Source organism: Agelaius phoeniceus, chromosome 9, assembly GCF_051311805.1.
Source record: "Agelaius phoeniceus isolate bAgePho1 chromosome 9, bAgePho1.hap1, whole genome shotgun sequence".
NCBI classification, from domain to species: Eukaryota; Metazoa; Chordata; class Aves; order Passeriformes; family Icteridae; genus Agelaius; species Agelaius phoeniceus.
In genome coordinates this window covers 12919767-12937819 of record NC_135273.1, presented here as the reverse complement: position 1 = coordinate 12937819, position 18053 = coordinate 12919767, and the positions used below count along the sequence as shown (strand labels likewise).

General features: G+C 44.1%; 1 protein-coding gene across 2 annotated transcripts in view; it reads left to right on the top strand.

The window, feature by feature from the left end:
* The window catches only part of SUFU (SUFU negative regulator of hedgehog signaling), an 88113-nt gene that overhangs the window by 44076 nt on the left and 25984 nt on the right, over positions 1-18053 (top strand). The window contains exons 5-8 of one of the 2 annotated variants that reach the window (XM_054636982.2): positions 556-641; positions 2717-2789; positions 7346-7502; positions 8989-9100. In XM_054636982.2, the coding sequence (XP_054492957.1) occupies positions 556-641; positions 2717-2789; positions 7346-7502; positions 8989-9100 (428 nt within the window). The remainder of the gene's footprint in view (positions 1-555; positions 642-2716; positions 2790-7345; positions 7503-8988; positions 9101-18053) is intronic. The other variant, XM_054636983.2, reaches the window with a different exon arrangement.

The window sequence follows — 18053 nt, the reverse complement described above, 5'->3', positions numbered from 1 at the left end:
GGTGTGTAAGCAGCTTTACTTTATGGTGCTGGGTAAGATGTAACCAGTCAGCAAACTGAGTTGGTCAAGGATTTTATGAGCACCAAAGCAATCCCATGTGGCAGCAATTCCCTTGCCTGGTTGAGATTGCTTGTGCAGTATTGCATTTGCCCCTAGCAATCGGATGACAGAGCAGTGTTTGTATGTGCTCAGCCCCTAACCTGTCTTGCTCTGTCCTGTCTGTGTGGACTTGATTGAAAAGTCAAGCAGACTAGTGTATAAACCCTGATTTGTCACCAGACCCTCTTCGTTGTTAAATTCGCACACTCTGTACAAGATTAAATGTTACATGACCAGGGCGCTTCACATGGTAAGTGTAGAGAGAGAGAGGGAACAAGGTCTTGTGGGATCCCACTGTTGTCTCAGGCTCCATTTGTCCTGGCATATCTGGTTAGATTAAAGAAATGGTGCTTCTCTGAATGTGCACTGTTTGATGCAGTACCACGTGGCACATTTTCTCCACAGTTCTTTCATGGTTCCCACCCAGTTTAGTATGTCTGTTGTTATTTATTACAGATTGTTGGGGTTTGCACTGAGGAACTGCATGCAGCTCAACAGTGGAATGGTCAAGGGATTCTGGAACTGCTTCGGACTGTCCCAGTGTAAGTGGTCCCATAGCCCATACAAGGGAGCATTTCTATAGAGAACAATTCAGTTGTTTATTTTTATTAACAATCTTTAACTTGCTGATGGAACTTATTTAATCTGTGCTGTAGCAAGAGATGGGAATTCACTGCAAATCTGTTCTCACGCACAGACACTTAGATGGCAAATTAATGCATGTGGAAGTCCACATGTTCAGGGTGAAAGAGAATGAGATCTTGAAAGCTTAATTTCCTTCTTCTTATGCCTGCAGGGTTTTCTCATTGGTTCTTCCTGGGATAACTGTTACTGGTGACCTTGCTGTTTAGTTCAAAGAAAGGAAGGAGAGGGTCTGGCTTACAAAACTGTCTGGAAGTACTGTCTAAAAGTGAGAAAGTCACTCTCAAACTTGGCCCACTCTTGGTGGGCCAGTTTGCAGCAGGAGGAGCATTCGTGAAAGTGAAGTTAATTGTTTTGCCATGGGAGAAATAACAAAGATGATGTTGGGTTGAGGAAGATTTTAAATGGTAAATTATATGTTGATGCTTTGCTGCCAGAGTGCAGCTAAATCTTTTCGGCTTGCAGGTACTTTGCTTAAACATTTTTAAATTCAATGGAAGTTATTGCCATGTGATTATAACTCAAAAAGCCTTACTTTTTAAAGCAAAATAGTTCTGAATATTTGTTTCTGGGCACAATAGTACACTCTCTAGTGTCACAATAGCTTTGAATTGATTGATTATTTGGAGAAGCTGGACTTTTTTAACTTGAACTTTTCCCTTTTAGGCACAAGTGCAGATAATTCATGCAAATGCCCTAGAGTAGAGTGAATTTGTTCAGCTGCAAGCTTTGTTTCTGGGTCCCTGAGACAATAAACACTGCCTGCAGCTCCCTTAGCTCCTCTTAAGTCAATACAGATACAGCACCTCTCTCCTCAGTCTGTTCTCATGTTGGTTTTTGGCTTTTGTGCTGTGGTATAAGCACCTTTCCAAGGTAAAAAACGAGACCCAAATGTTCATTGTTTGAAGACAAAGCTGCAAGCTACTAAGCCATTGATGTGGAATTGGGGTAAAAGTCTCTTGCACCCCAGTGAGGAACTGTGGCAGGTCACACCCCTGCAGTTAATAATTCACAACTTCCAAAGTGATGTGAAAAAGCAAGTGGCTATCCATGCATCTGAAAACCTGTGAAATATTAACTTTTTTTCCTCCCACTCTTAAATGTTTTAGGAGACTAACACAAACTAGGCCAGAGGAGGGGGCTTTTGACTGCAATAACAATGTATCTCATGAAAAAATGAATTCTTTTATGGCAGTTCCAAAAGACTTCAGTTTTTACTTCAAATGAAAAGCACTATCTAAGGCTGACTTCTGCAGTCTGGCTGCACTATGACCCAAAGTGAAGTCTCTGAGTATTTAATCTTCACAGTAATCTGTTTCCTATCACCTTTGTTGGGAAACACCTTGAGCCTTCCAACTTTTATTGCTAATGATAACAAAGATTTCCCTGAGCCATCTGAGTTACTTGGCCATGAAGTACCAACTGAGTAAAATGTCTGTTGTGATAGTATTTATCAGAGCAATAAGCTCTTTGTGGTACTGAACATGACTGCCAATCTTGGCAAAAAGTGCAGTCCCACTGGGGCCCTGCTCTATTCTTAGATATGTAATAGAGGAATAAATCTTGACTCCATGCCTTGCCCATCTTTCTTTGACTCAGGCTACACTGGACTTCTCAGTCCCAGTTCGTTTCCTGTAAGATTAAAACCCCTCTCAGTCTTGTGTGAGCAAGGGGGCCTGCACAGGGGATAACAGCCTGTGTCAGTCCTGACTGCTGTGCACGTCTGGGTGCTGCCAGACACTGAGCAGATTAACTGCTAGGTCATGGAAGGCCCTTATTATTTATTTATTTATTTATTTGGAAAATGTAAAGGGCAAATGCATGCTGTGGGATGTACACACCACATAGAGGGGTTTCTAGGCTTATTTTAAACCCTTATCTTGTGCTTCCTTGCAGTACAGGTCCACTCTGAGGACCCTGCTGGAAAGTTCTAATTAAAGGGCTTGTTTGGTTCATTACCTGTCTTTCTTTGTAGAGCTGGAGGCCCCTGGCTGATAACAGACATGCGAAGAGGAGAGACCATATTCGAGATTGACCCACATCTGCAAGTATGTCTTTAGTTTATAAAATGTCATGTCTCTTGTAGGAGCCAGCTGTTATACAACAGTTCTAATATTTTCTGTAAAGGTGATTGGATCGTCTCAATGTTTTGTAATAATCCTGGAAAAGTCTTGGAAACTCTTTGCCCTCTTAGAGGTAGTTCAAGAGGGATTGTCCAGTCCCAAATGAATGGCAACTCTAGGAAGAAAGATACAGAAGAGAGACTAGGAAAATGGAATCTCCAATTTGAGACAAATTGGAGATATTGGATTGGATATTTTAGAAAGAAGGAAGAAAGAAGATGAAGGACAGAATAATACAAGATTTAGGAAGGGTACACCAGGAAATTCCTCCTTCCTTTTATGTGCAAGTGTAAGGAGATATAACATGTAGAAATCTCAAAACCAACGAAGTACTATTTTTTCACAGCAAATGTGATAGTGTAGCTCATTCCTGTAGGATATCACTTGAGGCCAAGTAGTTAGTGTGGACTGAGAAATTATGGGAACCCAAAAGTACCACATGCAGTTATTAATAATCCATGCAGGAAGAGATATTAAACCTTCTTCTTCAGAGTTCAATTTAATTTCTGAAATTTAAAGATAAGAATAGGACCTCTATGGAGAGGTTACTGTACTGTGGACTTCTCCTGATCCATGCATTTGGGAGACAGTTCTGCAATCCCTTCAGCAGAGCCGGAATACATGGTACTGGAATGTGTCCCCAGCAAATCCAGTGTGGTGCTGGCCATGTTTCAGTGAATCACTGAGTATTTGCCTTTAACAGAGAACTTGTGGCTCAGCCTGGTAGGGCACGTGCAAATGTGCATGTTTTGTACAAGCAGTTGCTTATGGTCTGCATGTCTGTATCTGATTATTCTCAGTTGCATCACAGCATCTTTTACTTTGAAAGCTTAAGAACAAAACCAAATTCTACTTTTACTGGTTTTAAGGATTTGTTCATCTAGAATAACCCCAGTCTGAGAAACACAAAAAAATGTTCCACAAATGTTCCAGTGTGGGAGCTAATACAACTGAAAGTCCCATAAAGTTTTTAGACTTTCCAGAACCTTACCCTCTCCTCTCCTGGAGGTGTTTCTGTTGTCTGCACACTGGTGATTCCTAATGATAACAAGGTTTTCTTCAATTTACTGTAAATGAAAAATAGCTCAGCTTACTGGAATCTGAGTCAGCCAAGGCAAGTTAAGGCAAATAAAAGAGTACCTCTGCCTCACCAATGTGTCCTGCTGCTGAAAGCTGCTACGTCTGTCCTTCCGGACTTCCTCGCATGGAGCACATTCCTGTTTCTGTTCTCTCTTGCCCTTGCAGAAGTGCAGATGGGCAGGTGTGTGTGTGCACACCTCCCTCCTGCTCTGCTGCTGCAGCCCCCAGGGATTCATAGAGCAAAATCTGCCCCCGAGTCCCACAAAGAGCCTCTGCTGAGTGCAGGGAGCAAGGCTGTGCCAGGCTGCCTTCAGCCCTTCTGCTCTAATTAGTGGGGAAAGGATAAAGTGTCATTTTCTTGGTGTTGGTGGAGGGTGTGTGAGACCAGAAAGGCAGCAGTGGAAGAGAGGTGGAGGGGTGGGAGGGAACAGGCAGAGAAACTGGACAACTTTCTTGGGAGCCAGCAAGCATGTTGTCTGCCTGGGAAGCAGGCAGAGCTTGTTTGGAGGCTGCATTGTGTCTTGTGGGAATTGGTTGAGGCCTAAACTCAGCCCTGGCAGCAGCAGCTGTACTCTCTGTTCGGAGCTGCTGAGAATGGATCCCAACTAAGATGTCATCCCAGGATGTCGGCAATTAACACTGTGGCAACGCTGGCTGTTTTCTGTTCAGCCAGGCTTCCCTGTAGGCCATTCAGATTTCCCTGGCAGCACTGTCAAACAATTCCTGTCGGTCCCCAGCTCTGTGCCTATTCTCAGTGCTTTGCTTCTGTTTAGCAGATATCTCAGAAGAGAATAAAGCTGATTTGAATTTCCTGAGTTGTGGTTGCCGCTCTGCAGGTCACACTGCAGTGCTCTGGCTCGTTTAAAAAGGGATCAATGACTTAGAGCCTCAGAGCATCCCTCCCACATGCTGAGAGGAAAATGGGACAGAAATATCCTTTCTTTGAGGAAGGAAAGAGCTGAACCTCCTTTGCCCTGGGCTCCTCCAGCCTCCTGTTCATGCTGCCCTTTCAAGGAAGGAAGAACAGCTCCTCAGTCCAGGCAAATCTTTGCTGGCTAAAGGTGGGGTAGAACTGTGCATTGCCAGAGCTATGAGTCTACACTGATTGGGTTTTTTTTTTACTTTTCCCCTTTTAACATCAATACTTGCAAACATTATGAAACAGGCATGCAAATTAGGCTGCCTTAAGCCAGCTCGTTTCCATCAGCTCCCCTTGATCTCCAAGGGATGCCAACAGAGCAGCACTTCTTCCCCTGAGGAAGTGCTCTGCGAGCCAGCTGAGCTGCAGATGAGAGTCCTTCCCCCTCCCCGAGGCTCTGCACTGTGTCCACAGGGTCTGCCTGGGAGTGGGGCCCTGGCTGCAGGGATGGGGGAGCAGATCTCACTAGAGCCTCACAGCCCTCTGGCCTCTTCTCCGTGCTCAAGAGCAGGTTTGGTGGCTCTCTCATGCTTCCCCAATGACTGGGATAAAAAATAACTTCGCTGACAAGCTACACCTCCCCAAGCCAGCTCATTTGGGTCCTCACAGAGCAGCATGGAGGGTTCCCAAAGGAGCCACGTGCTAAATCTCAGAGCATTGTCTGCATATGTAGGAACGGATGTACTTTTATTTCTTTCCCCACAACTTCTATTTCTGGGTGACACAACTAATTTTATGTTTAGGATAAAACAAAAGAAAATCACAGCAGATTTATTATTTCTCAGATTTTCCTATTACGTTTTCAAGAAGCCAGTTTCCCCTGACGCTGGAGGAAGATCCTAACAAGGGGAGAAAAACAGAAGAAAGGCAGTCTCTTGAATGCTTAAGTCTAAGTCAAGACTGCTCTGGTCCTGCAGTCAGCCACAGGCTCCTACCTCAATTTTGGGCCAAAGAGCGGGTTTTGGGAGGTGATCCAGATGAAAAAAAAAAGAAAAAAAAGAGTTGGCTCAAGGGAACGGATAGGAGCACATGGAGGAGGGTGGGACTGCAGTCATTGCAAATTACATCAACTTAAACCGCTGTGCAACCACACCCTGAATGCTTGTGTTTATCTTTGAGCTGCTCAAATCCTCTCTTGAATGGTCACAAGAACAGGCAATGCTCTTCCCTGGGTGCAGCATGCACAGCTGGGCAAGGGTAGGGATGTATATGGGTTTAGGGTTTAGTCTGGAAACTATTTCTTGGGGACAGATTTTGCAAAGAGCAAAATGTTCGCACAATCTCATCATCAGTGGCAATGTCAAGCCAGAGGGTACTTACATGGGGTGGAGAGATCCTCTCCCACTGTGTGTGACACCACTCTGCTCTCTCCTCAAATCATTGGCGTTTCTTGGGACTGCCTGCGTTTCGAGGTGACACAGATGTATGCAGAGAGATGCAGATCTTGCTGGTGCCACTGAGCACCACCAGAGGCAACACCCCTTCAGAAAAGGTGGAAGCGAGCCTGGCTGGTTCGGTGCCAGGGAAGAGGTGCCAGGCCTTCCTCGGTGTAGCACAGCCCCGAGTTTGTTCGGCTCAACATTACCCCCTTGTGGGTCACAGGTGGAAATTCAGACTGATGCCCATGTCCAAGAAGGTGGAACTTCCTGAAGAAGTTTTGGCTGTAGCTTAGGGCAGTCTTGCTGGCAACAGATGCACATGTCCTTAAGAAAATGCCTGGTGCCTGAGAGCATCCAGCTGCTTATAGTTGGTGTGTGACACCTTCTGAGACCCAAACACTGGTTACGTGCTTGGAAAGTCCAGCTTGCAAGGGAGGGAATTTGTTTATTTGCCAATAGAGAAAGCTATGCAAAAGCTTTGACATTGGGAACAGACCTGCGTTTCCTTGCACGTCCAAACTTGCATGTTTGTCCTTTATGAGGACACCCCAGCACATTGGAAAGCAGGGATTCTCTGAGCAGTTTGCAAATGATGAACCATGTGGATGAGTCTCTCCATGAGCTGTTTTCATTGTGGGATACTTTGGTAAGGTTGGAAAGAGAACTTTAGTTATTCAGGGGTTTGTTATCATTGACATATAGGAGATCGACTGCCAAGCTGTGCTTCATGTCTTAAATATTTCAAGTTGGTGTAAATCAGTGCTAACAGTGAAAGAAGCAATCCTGAACACCCCAGGCCATTGGTTTCCACCCTTCTCTCTCCCTGCTTTGTGCCTGTCAGGGGCACATAGTGAAGCAGGGGGGACAGGGTGAGATTTCAGACCAACTTGCTATGGAAAAGGTTTGTTTAGTTCAGAATGGCTTCCTGATTTGGCTCAATGTGCAGTTGCTGTTTGCTGACACAGCAAAGCACAGGGTCCAGAGAGTGGAAATTGCCCACAAAAGGGGATCTGCAGGTGAAGGTTGGGCTGTGCCATGGTGGGTCTCCAACTCAGGCTCAAGCCACGCTCAAAAAAAGTCTTGGTGTTTTGAATCTTTTCAAGCAGGAGAGAGTCGACAAAGGGATTGAGACAGATGGCTCAAACCTGAGTGGAGTGAGTGCCAAATGTGCCTGGGATGACCTGAGCAGGCCACCAGAGGATGATGAAGACAGCAGGAGCATTTGCATTGGGACCCAGCCTCGGCGGCTCTCTGGGAAAGGTAAGAGGTCCTGGGCCAGGTCACTCTCGTGGCCTTTCAGCTTCTGTTCTGCTGGGTCTGGGCAGTGCACTGAGCCATGCTGCATCCTCGAGTTCATAACAAACTCCACTGCCATTGGGAGGCTTGGTGGGTCTCAGGGCAGCAAAATGGATTTTGGCCTCTTTGAAGAAGTCAGGAGAGAGGAAAAGAGTTCTTGGCATTATTTTGTCTAAACATTTCTTTTAGTTTTTAGGCAAATTGTAATCTGAATCTGCAAAGTTAAACTGAGCACCTGCTGAAACCAAGACTGTAAACACCTGCAAGGTGAAGCAATTTCATTTTCCCAGGCTGTGTTTCCTTATTAACATTATCCCTTCTTGGGAAGCAAATTGGACTGACTCTGCACATTGCTGCAGCTGAACTCAAGGAATTTGTGCAAATACAGAACTCTAAAAAGAAGGATTAAAAAACCGTGGAGTTTCCCTTTGCAGTGAGATGCCTTCTCAGGGTAGAGATGTCATAGCCATTACACAGGCTTGAAATTATGCATACTACCTTTCAAATGGGTGAAGCAACATAAAATTTGACGGCTTGAGATTTCCTGGAATTAACAATGGTTTCCACAGGAATGGCATCTGTTCTTAAATCCATGGTAAAAATAAGTTAAATGCATACAGCCTGTCTTCTGGCTTCTGTGCAAATATTTTGAACTGCACTAGATCTAAAAAGGCTGTTTTGCCTCAGCCTTGAAATGAAAAGCTCAAAAGGGGTATACATGATGAAATTTGTATATTCTTCAAAAGATTTTTAAATAATTTGGGTTTTTTTTCTCTACCTAATTCTCACATTTCTCAAAAATAGATGAAGAAACGTCTAAGAAAGGCAGGAAAGCTTCCTATTGAAAGTATTTGGCCAGTACACATTTCAGAAAAAGGCAGAAGTAAAAAGACTGCATCTGAACTGCATAATTTGCAACTTATTTTCAGATGTGAGCTTGAGGCTAAAGGTTGCCCTGCATAAAAATCCCTCCCTTTATGAATCTTGTTGTAAATTAATCAATAGAAATCCAAAGCCAATTGCAAAAAACTTGGAAACCTTCATACATTCATCTGGAAAAGGAATAAGTTCCTCTTATGCCTAATGGGAAAAATTATTTCCAGTGCAAAGGTTTGGAAGTGTCAGGAGGTTCTATGAGAGTTAGAGAACCAACAAACACCTCATTTATGAAAATTTACAAAACTACTCAGAATTTCTTCATCAGGAGGACTCAGTACCAAAGATTCCAGCTCTCCTTGCCTGACATAAAAATGAAGCCCAAACAAGAGAATTCAAGCTGACATTATACAGTGAAATAACGAAGTTGAGGAAAGTGCAGTTAAGTGTTACCACATAACATTTCTGCACTTCTTTCTGAAGGGGAAGAGTTTAGATGAAACACACCTGGTATCTTCTTGTGCCTGTGTTGTTTCTGGGGATTCTAAATCATGTTAAAAAATTCTCTTTGCAGATACAGAGCAAATCAGGGAGACTTTGCGGAGAGGGCTTGAGATTAACAGCAAACCTGTCCTACCTCCAATCAATGCACAAAGACAGAATGGGTTGAACCTCGACCGAGCACCGTGAGTTTCACCCTGCACATTCACATGGTGGCAGAGGGAGGCTAAAGAGCTCAGCATGGAAAACAAAGTTAAGGTTGGGTGGGAAAAAACTTGGCAAGGGGAGAGGAAAGCTGGCAGTGAACACTTGCAAAGTGCAAGGGTGGAGAAGAGTTGCTCAGGCTGGATAAATGGGCTAGTACTCAGGAGGGCAGCTTTTTAGAGGGGTTTTGGACAAACTGTGCTAATGCAGAGTGGCTCTGACTGTTCTGTAGAACCTGCTGGTCGTCAGTGTTTGAATTCAGACCAGAGTGATCCCTATAAAAAGTGCTGTGCTGAAAAGTGCTATGGTATCAGTAGAGATAGGTGGCACAGGTGACTGCTGATATTTTTTCCTGAGTATTTTGTTTTCAAGCTCATAATTGCAAACCTTTCAGTTAAAATGTTGATTTTTTTTTCCTTTAAAGTGACTTTGATCTTGCCTTGCTTAAACAGGTGGGCTCTGTCAGTAATTACATGCCAATAACACCTGGGTCTCTAATAGCAGTAGTCTAACAGATGATTTAAGTGGGACTAGGGTGGCCCATAGATCTCTCTTGTAACTTCTGACTTAAGTGAATCTGTTATCTGCACTTCTGTCTTTCTGGGCTTCTTCCCTTCCCCTCTTAGACTTCAGGTGCTAGTTCAGTGCCTTCCCATCAATTTTAATGTTTTCATCTAAATGATACAGAAAGACAAACATCTTTGCTGCATTCTTTCTTCTTGGTATTTCCTTTGGTTTCTTAGTCTCTGATGAACATCTCGACCTTCAGCTTTCAAGAGTAAAGATGAGCATGAAATCAGCACTTCCTGTAGTGCCAGGCAGGGACAGCACCCTGGTCTGTTTCAATTCCTGTTTCATTCTTGATTCAAACATTTCATGAGAAAAATATTTCTTGTTGCTGTCCTTTCTTGTTCCATTTTGTGGGTGACTTCTGATTTGCTGACTAAATGAATGTTTATGAGTTGCCTAATCCTTTGGGGGAAGTATTATGTGTCAAATGCTGATTCTTTTTGCTAATATGTAATATGAGATATAGGTACTTTTATTAAAAAAATCTCAAGTGACTTTATTATTGCTTTAGGAATAATTCTGCTTTTGCCATATAGTAATTATATGGAGTCAAATTCTGATCTGACTCAGGTTTTGAGTAGTATTTCTCTACCTGCAGGTTGGTCACATTGGACCATTGGTTGGTCCCACTGAAAAAAATATAAAATTATACCATGTGATTTGCACCAATCACACCCAGCCTTGGAGAGCTCAAAAGCACTGGGCAGGATTTCTCACAGATGCTGGGCTCCTGCATGCATCTGCATGCTTACACTTGCCCAGTGTATGCTCTGAGTCCTCAGTGGTTGAGGGTGACCACAAACATTTTGGGTGCACATCAGGTCAAGGAGGCAGCTGATGGGTAAGCCTTAATGCTGGGAGGCAGTTGTTTCTTAGATAAGAGAGCTTTACGTTATTCAGGGTGAGATAAACAGAGACACATTTGAGACAGAGTGGTGAAAGGTTAGCAGAGGTCTAAGATGAAGCACACAAATATTTACCTGGGTTTTTAACTGTTCTGAGACAGAGGAAGGCAGGTCAAATTCAGAGCCTCACATCTGTAACAGTGCTCTCTGTTGCAAATCTCTCTTACCTGCAGCAGCTGCACACTCACCCTGCCTGAAGCCTGAGTGGCAGGAATGGCTGGTTCCCAATGTTTGCCTCCTAGGAGGTCAATACATTTCTCTGAGGTCTATGGTTACCACTGGGGAAACTGATAGGCTGTTTCTCCATAAGTACTTCAGTTAAGGAAAGACAGCTATCAGCTGTGTTACTGTGGTGATACTGTTGGAGGGATAGGGGAAATCTCAGCTTAAACCAGCAGTGTGTCCTGATACTTTCTTCCTCCATCTTACTAGATGCTGCTTTGAGAGGAGTTTGGGAAAGGTCTTCTTTTCTTTGTGCAGTTGTTTCTCCTCTCCATGTAGCAGATACAATGGGACTTGTTCAGTGCATTGACAATACCAAAAGGGGTGGTTTGTGCTGGAAAGCAGTGTTTACTTACAACCTCTGACTAACTAGTACTTAAATCAGACCTGATGATTACTCTTACTGTGGCTAAATCTGATCAGTCAACACATTTTCCAGAACAGTGTGGTATAGATGAAGCAGAAGAGGAAGATCTTGTTATGTCTCCGCCTTCCTTAACACACTGTCTCAGCATGTCTCATGCATTTGAGCAAAATTGCTCAATGTGCAGTAAGTACAAGAGCATGATATGGAGACTCTCATCTCCAGCTGCTGCACAGGAATGTAACTTAGGAGCTCAGCTTTTGCATGCAGTAATATACCTACATCCATGTTCCCTGCAGGTACCTGCAGGGATACAGGCTGAGACACAAAAGGCACAAACCCAGTGCAGTTATAACTCTTCCATAGGACTCCTGAGCACCTGAGATGAAGGACATTTCTGTACATAGATCTAGTCCTTCTGGTGCGATCCTTGCTTGCATTGCTTGGGCCTGGTAGGGCTGGGACTCAGGTCTGTCCTGTGCTGTAAATCTTGTGTAATCAAAGGCAAGTAATTTAGCTATTGAGCTTCAGTTCTGAATCAATAAAATGGGACTAATAACAATGTCATCTTCTTGAGGCACCACAAGGATAAATATGTTAATGATTACGAGGTGCTGGCTGACAGGAAGCAGGCTTGTGTGTAATCATATCCTGCACTGTACACACCAAATCATAAAAAATCAAACCTGTGGTTCTTTGCAAGGGTCCTGTGAATAACTAGTGCATTAGAAGTTCTTTAGGAACTTGACCGAAACACTCTCTTGGGGCATGGCAAATTGTTTCAAATCTGCTTTCCATAGGGAGCACTGCAGAACCCCAGGCTGTCAAATTTCCACCCAACTGACAGTAGGATGTTAAAGTCTGACACAGACTCTAAGGGCTTTGTGTAGAAGAGGAATGTGCTGTTTATTTATCGTGGATTTGCAACCACCAACTGCTTTCCTAGTAGCTTTCTTCCCTTTCTTTTATTCTAACCCTACCACCCACACACAATAATCTATCAAGGTTTAAAGCAGACAACCTGTTCTGCATTCAGCATCACAAATAGTATCAGAAACACTCAAGCTTTTGAATATTTATTTGTATAAAATGTAGAGGATCCAGATTCCATATAGATTTCCCAGTCTTTGTATAGTTACAGTTTTCAGTGCTTATGCAAAAACCTCATATTATTTGGTTGCAGATAGGGCTTGATTCAATATTTTGGCTCCAGCAAAGCATATACTGACATGTTAAGCATGCATATTACTAGTTGTTCACTGTCCCAGAGTCCTAAAAAAAAGTTCCTTTGAGAAAAAGCTGGTTTGTGTCAAAACCCTGCTGGGCAGCTGTAGTACTTTGATTCATTAGTGTTATTACTGTAGACTGTGTAGCCCTTTTTCTCCTAAGGATATGAATAAAAGCACACTTAAAGCTTAAAACTGCATCGGACATCTGTTTCTCAAAATGACTGTTGGCTCAGTTCATAAGCAGCCATTAAATCAGTTTGTACGTATTAACAAAGGAACATGTGAATTAATCTTCGGAAACATGACTAATCATTTTGAACATAGGTAACTGAATACTCTCAATTACCACTTGGAGAAATAAGACGTGCATGAATACCAGTGTACGTTTCAGTGGTGCATTATTTGTTTCTTAGGACCCATCAGCTTAGTAGGTGCTGCTGAGACACACAGAAAGGCAAGGCTCCCAGTCTTCTGAATTGTGCAGATTGTCTCTTGTTGGATACAGAGAACTGTTTTACCCGTAGGGGATGTTTAAATGTCAGACTAAACACTGCTGCTGTCAAGCCCTCAGTGGGCTAGAAGCTCCAGATGTCAAAGTTCAGTGACACTTGTGGAGTCTTGCTTCGATCACTATTTAATTTCTTGATGTAATAATTTCTGGGGCCAAGTCTTTGGTTGTCTCTGGTAATTAGCTCTGTGCTCTCCTGTGCAGTAGGTGAGTAGAATCTCCATGTTACAGATTAGGACAGCAGAGTTGATTTGCCACAGTTGCAGTGAGAGCCAGCACTGGGATAGGGGAATTCTTGACCTTTTCCACCCCTCAAGGGCCCCCTTGATCATGCAGCATTGCTGAAATTGATGTTTTTTCTGCCTCTTGGCTGACTCAGACTGTTCTACTGTGAGTTGAGGCATGGAGTAGAAACCTAGTGCTAGCACACTGCATTACTGCATGTGTTGAAGCTAAAATTATCTGTGATTGTTACATTTCATTGTGCCAGAATTCAGGTGTGCCCACGCACACCCCAGTGTCTGAACATTAGGTTTGAGTGATAGAAAAGGGTCTCCAAAGTCTGTATTACTTTGATAAGGCTGTTCCATCATGTCTCTGCTGTTTATAACTCTCCCCCTTCTCAAGAAGGATCAAGTGGTGTGGTGTGTGGTTCACATGCCTGACACTCATATTTCTGTCTGGGATTTCCCAGGTAATTGTGCTGGTCCCTTATGTATGATGTCCCATTTGTCCAGGGACCCACAGAGACCTCAAGTCCCATCTGCATTCAATTTCTAGGCAGAAAGACAGTTTGAGTCTAGGGAAACCGGAACATATGGTAGCCCTGTAGCCATGTGCTAATTCCATCCAGCCCTGAACAGTTTCCAGCTGTGCAGGGAAATGAAGGCAGGTTCCTGGCAGAGTAGGGGACAACCCTCCGGCAGGTGGGGCTGGCAGGACTGTCCTGGCAGTGACCTGCTGGAGCTCTGCACTCTGAGCATCTCAGGTGGTTGCCCTCTCCTTGTGGGAAGAGGGAGGAGTGTCCAGAATTCCTCCTGGGATAACCCCAGACTATCACATGGTGTGCCTCGTTTGGAGCACATGAGTAATAGTGGCACTGCTTTCCAGGGCTGGAGTCCACTGCTCCTGAAGTTCTTGGTAAATAGGGCACGTGGATGGAGCAGCACTGGGTTAATGCACATTAACAAGCTCCATCTGAGCAGCATTTCTGAGGAAGCTCTGACAGTAATACCAAAATGTAGGATTTGCTTGGAGGCGAGTCTGCACTTTGCTTCTCCCAGTTGCACTGGGTTTTCATTCTGCTTTACTTGGGCAGAGGGAAGCTGTTGTCTTTGTAGCTGGTTTCCTGTCTTCAGTTCTTGGAGGCAAACTTTACATAAAGAGGAGCATTTCAGCATTCTCTGAAGCTGTCTGGTTCTGGCTAGGCTTTCTGATTCTGCAACCACTAAGCAGTAAGTTTCCAATCCAGTCCTGCTTATTTAGGCATGCTCTCTCATCGAGTCGCCATTCAGTGGTGTCCTGGTTGAGTCAGGAATGCTGAATGGAGGGAGGCAATATACGTAAGGGAATGTCTCTCAGCGTGAGGCTGAGTGCTGGGTGACAAGATTACAAACTAGAAAAGTAAATGTCTGGAAAACCAGTGTCAGGAGAAGTGCAAAGCAGTCACCATGCTAATAATTTGCACTCCTGCATAGTTTTCCCCATCTAAGAATCCGAAAGTGCTTTGCAAACATTGACTTAATCCTTGCAACGTCCCTCCGTGGAAAAATGTCTCGGTTTTACAGGCAGGGAACTTGAAGCATAAAAGAGTTGTTTGACTTCTCTCATGAGTCTGCAGGGTGCCAGTGGCACAGCCTAAATCCTCAATTCTACTTCAGCTGCAGGTCTTGGAACAGTCTGGCCCCTGCAAGCTCTGACAGTGGTTATTATGCAGCTTTCCAAAGGGATATGTGAGTGGCAAGAAGATTGTTGCTACTGGCATTGTCCTAGCAGCCCTTCCCTGCCAGGAAATGCACACAGAACATCGTCACCATCCTGTTTAACCAGGCTGAGGAGCACCCAAGTCTGAGCACTTGGAGTGGGCTTGTCTCAGTGTGACCACGGTAGGAACTGTGTAACCATGTCCTCCCCAGTTCTGCACTCGCCTCTGTGCATGCCTGACGGGTGCTGGAACTCTGTGTGCCAAGGTGCTCAGGGCTCTTTCCCACAGCTGCTGGTTTGCCCTTCAGGGGAAACTGTGGGAAAGAGACTGAAAGATTGTTGGCACTTAAGTGATCTTTGACCATATCTTCATGAGGGAGTGAGGAGGTTTGAAACAGCCACGGTTGGAAAGGGAAGAAGGGGGAGTGGAAGGAGGGGGTGGGAGGGGAAGAAAGGAAAAGTGGCCCGACCTTTCTCTCTCAGCTGTGCAAGCCCACACTGATGGTTTGCATTTGCTAGCTCACAGTACTGAATTTTATATGGAGGGAGCAAGGAGCAATGACAGAAACTAACTTCAGTGAGGCAGTGGGCACCCACTCCTGGAAAGGGCCCCTGCCATGGCCAGCTTCCAACAGCATGTCCTTTGTGGTTTCGATACCTGGCAAGGTAGCTTGGAAATGCAGCAAAATTATGCTCCATATCAGCAACAGAGCTTGGAGGGGAACTGAGACTTCCTTCCTTGACAGATCCATGAGATCAAGCGCTCTGATCATAAAGCAAAGCGCAAATGCAAGAATAAATAAACCTTTCTTAATCCAATCAACCTGGTTATTCTTGAATCCCATAAAATAACTGCCAGTGGTTGCTTGAGGAGTTGCTATAAACATGACTTATAAGGAGGGGACATCCAAACTTTGTGCAACCTAGTGATTGCATTGGCGATTTTCCAGGATCCCCAGGGGCTGCTGCTAATTGGCATCAAATTAAGCAGGTTGCAGCCACCCTCATCTTTAATACAAAGAGAGGGCCCCCGGGAGGCTACAGGTTCCAGCGTGTGGCCTTCTCACATCAAGAAGGAGCACAGCACACTGGGACATTGAGTCTCCTCAGGCCCTTTGCCCTTGTTGACAGATCTGGGGAAGCTGCAGGCCACACTGGACACCTTTACAATGGCTTGATCATGCTCTCTTTCTTAGAAAAAGAGAAAAAAAATCAAGTATGGCTTTGGTTAAGTTAATGTTAATCAGCATTCATGAGACTTAACAAAAAAACAACAAACATAATTTCCTCCCTCTCTCCTCCACCCAGAAGCAGACTACTGGTAGAAACTGAAGCTGGAAAAAATAGTTGAAAGTCAGCTAAAGTCACCTTGGTAACTGCAGCAATACACTTGCCCAGAACAGGAGACATCAAACCCAACTACAAACAGCTTTAAAGAAACAAAAAGAATGTAATCATCTAAAGAATTAATCTGACAACTGCCCACGTTTACACCTCCCACAAGCTCCCAATCAGAGGGAAATGCGCTTTAATCTCCTCCAACTCCCCTCCAGTTTCACAAAACACTAGATGTGCAGTCTTTAAACTGGGGCATTTCCGGCATGCTGCTTCCATTTAAATCTGCTGCCTTTCCTAATGCAGCAGCCCTGGCTTTTGCAGAGTTGTTTTTTCTGGACACTGAGAAACATGAATTTTTTTGTGGGGGTTGGACAAAGTATTAAATCTGGGATAGACAAAGTTTGCAACATTTTTTGTGATAGTCAGCTAGATCTTAGTCATAACAAGTAAAACTCCACTGACTCTTGCTGCTGATTTATTTGGTGATGGGGTGGAGGAAGCAAAGACTTACGGGTAACTGACAGTCGTAAAACCAGGGATGTTAGTGTTAGAAAGCAAACTTTTTCTACTTTTTTTTTCTGAGTCTGAAAACTACAAGCTGTGGATGTCAATGTGTGTTAGGATGTGAGCTTTTTATTAATAACAACCTAGAGGTCCTGCTGACCCTTCATCTGGGTGATCACCCTTTGGAAGGGTCAGCACAAGGATTTCCAATCCCAAAGAGAGAATTTTACTGGGTCTTTCTTAGTCCCCGTGTCATGCAACATTTTCCCAAATCTGAAAATGATGGCACTGTGACCTCCTAATGTGTTATGTGCATTCCACTATATACAATTCTTGTTTAGAAAGGTCTACCTTAGACAGAAGGTTATTTGGTTTCTGCTATTGGAGTTTCACCCTTAATTTTAAATACCTGAAATTGTGTGAGCTCCTCTGAAGGGAAACAAGAGACACAGAGTATGAGTATTTTGGAAAGGATTAATCCTTTCATGTCATTCACAGAATTAACTACCATTTTACTTCACCTTTTTGACAGAGGGGCTGGTTACTTATTAATGTGAAGTCATAATTATTGACAGCCGTAAAGTCATGACAGTTCCATTTGATAGTTATACATTAGTCAACATCTTCTCTTGAGCATGTAATGACAAACAGCATTTGCTGGTTTTAATGAGACTCAGAAAGCTTTGCCCCTTGCCTCCAGAATTATTGTCGTCATTCCTATTATTGCATTAACAACCGGAGGCTGTTCCCCCTCCGGTCTGCAGCCCCATTTTGCTCGCAGCTGTACTGGCTAGCATGGTGGAAACCTAAAAACCCACCTTCAGCAAGGAGGGATTGGGAGCCCAGGGTTGTGGGGAGCTGTCCTGCAGCTCTCTGTCCTGCTGAAGCACAAACCTCACACCGTGGATTGCCTGTGAGGCTGTTCTGGGATGTCCCCATGCCTGGCACGCTTAGTCCAGGTGAGCAGGGCACAGTCTCTTGTCTGTAGCAGTACAGTAACATTGCTGTAAAACTCCTGATCCACTCCACAGTGCCTAAATTCTGGAACTGCATTTAGGAGTGCAAGTTTAAGGCTTGCCTGAAAATCACGCGTTGCTAATGGCTGACCCTTTTGGTAGGGGCTGATAAATGAATGATTGGAAGCTGCAGACCACAGGCTGACTTTCCCACAGCTCACTGTGTATATAAGATCTGATAAGGAAGTTGAGACAAAGCTTAGCTTAAGGTCAACTGATCATTAATCAACTGTAACTGCACTTCTCAGGTAATCAGCCTGAAAAATGCTGGCCTGCTCCACTCTTTGAAGACCCCACCTAGAAAGAGCTATAAAATGTTTGCTGAAGTAGATTAAACACAACTTTAAGTGCCACA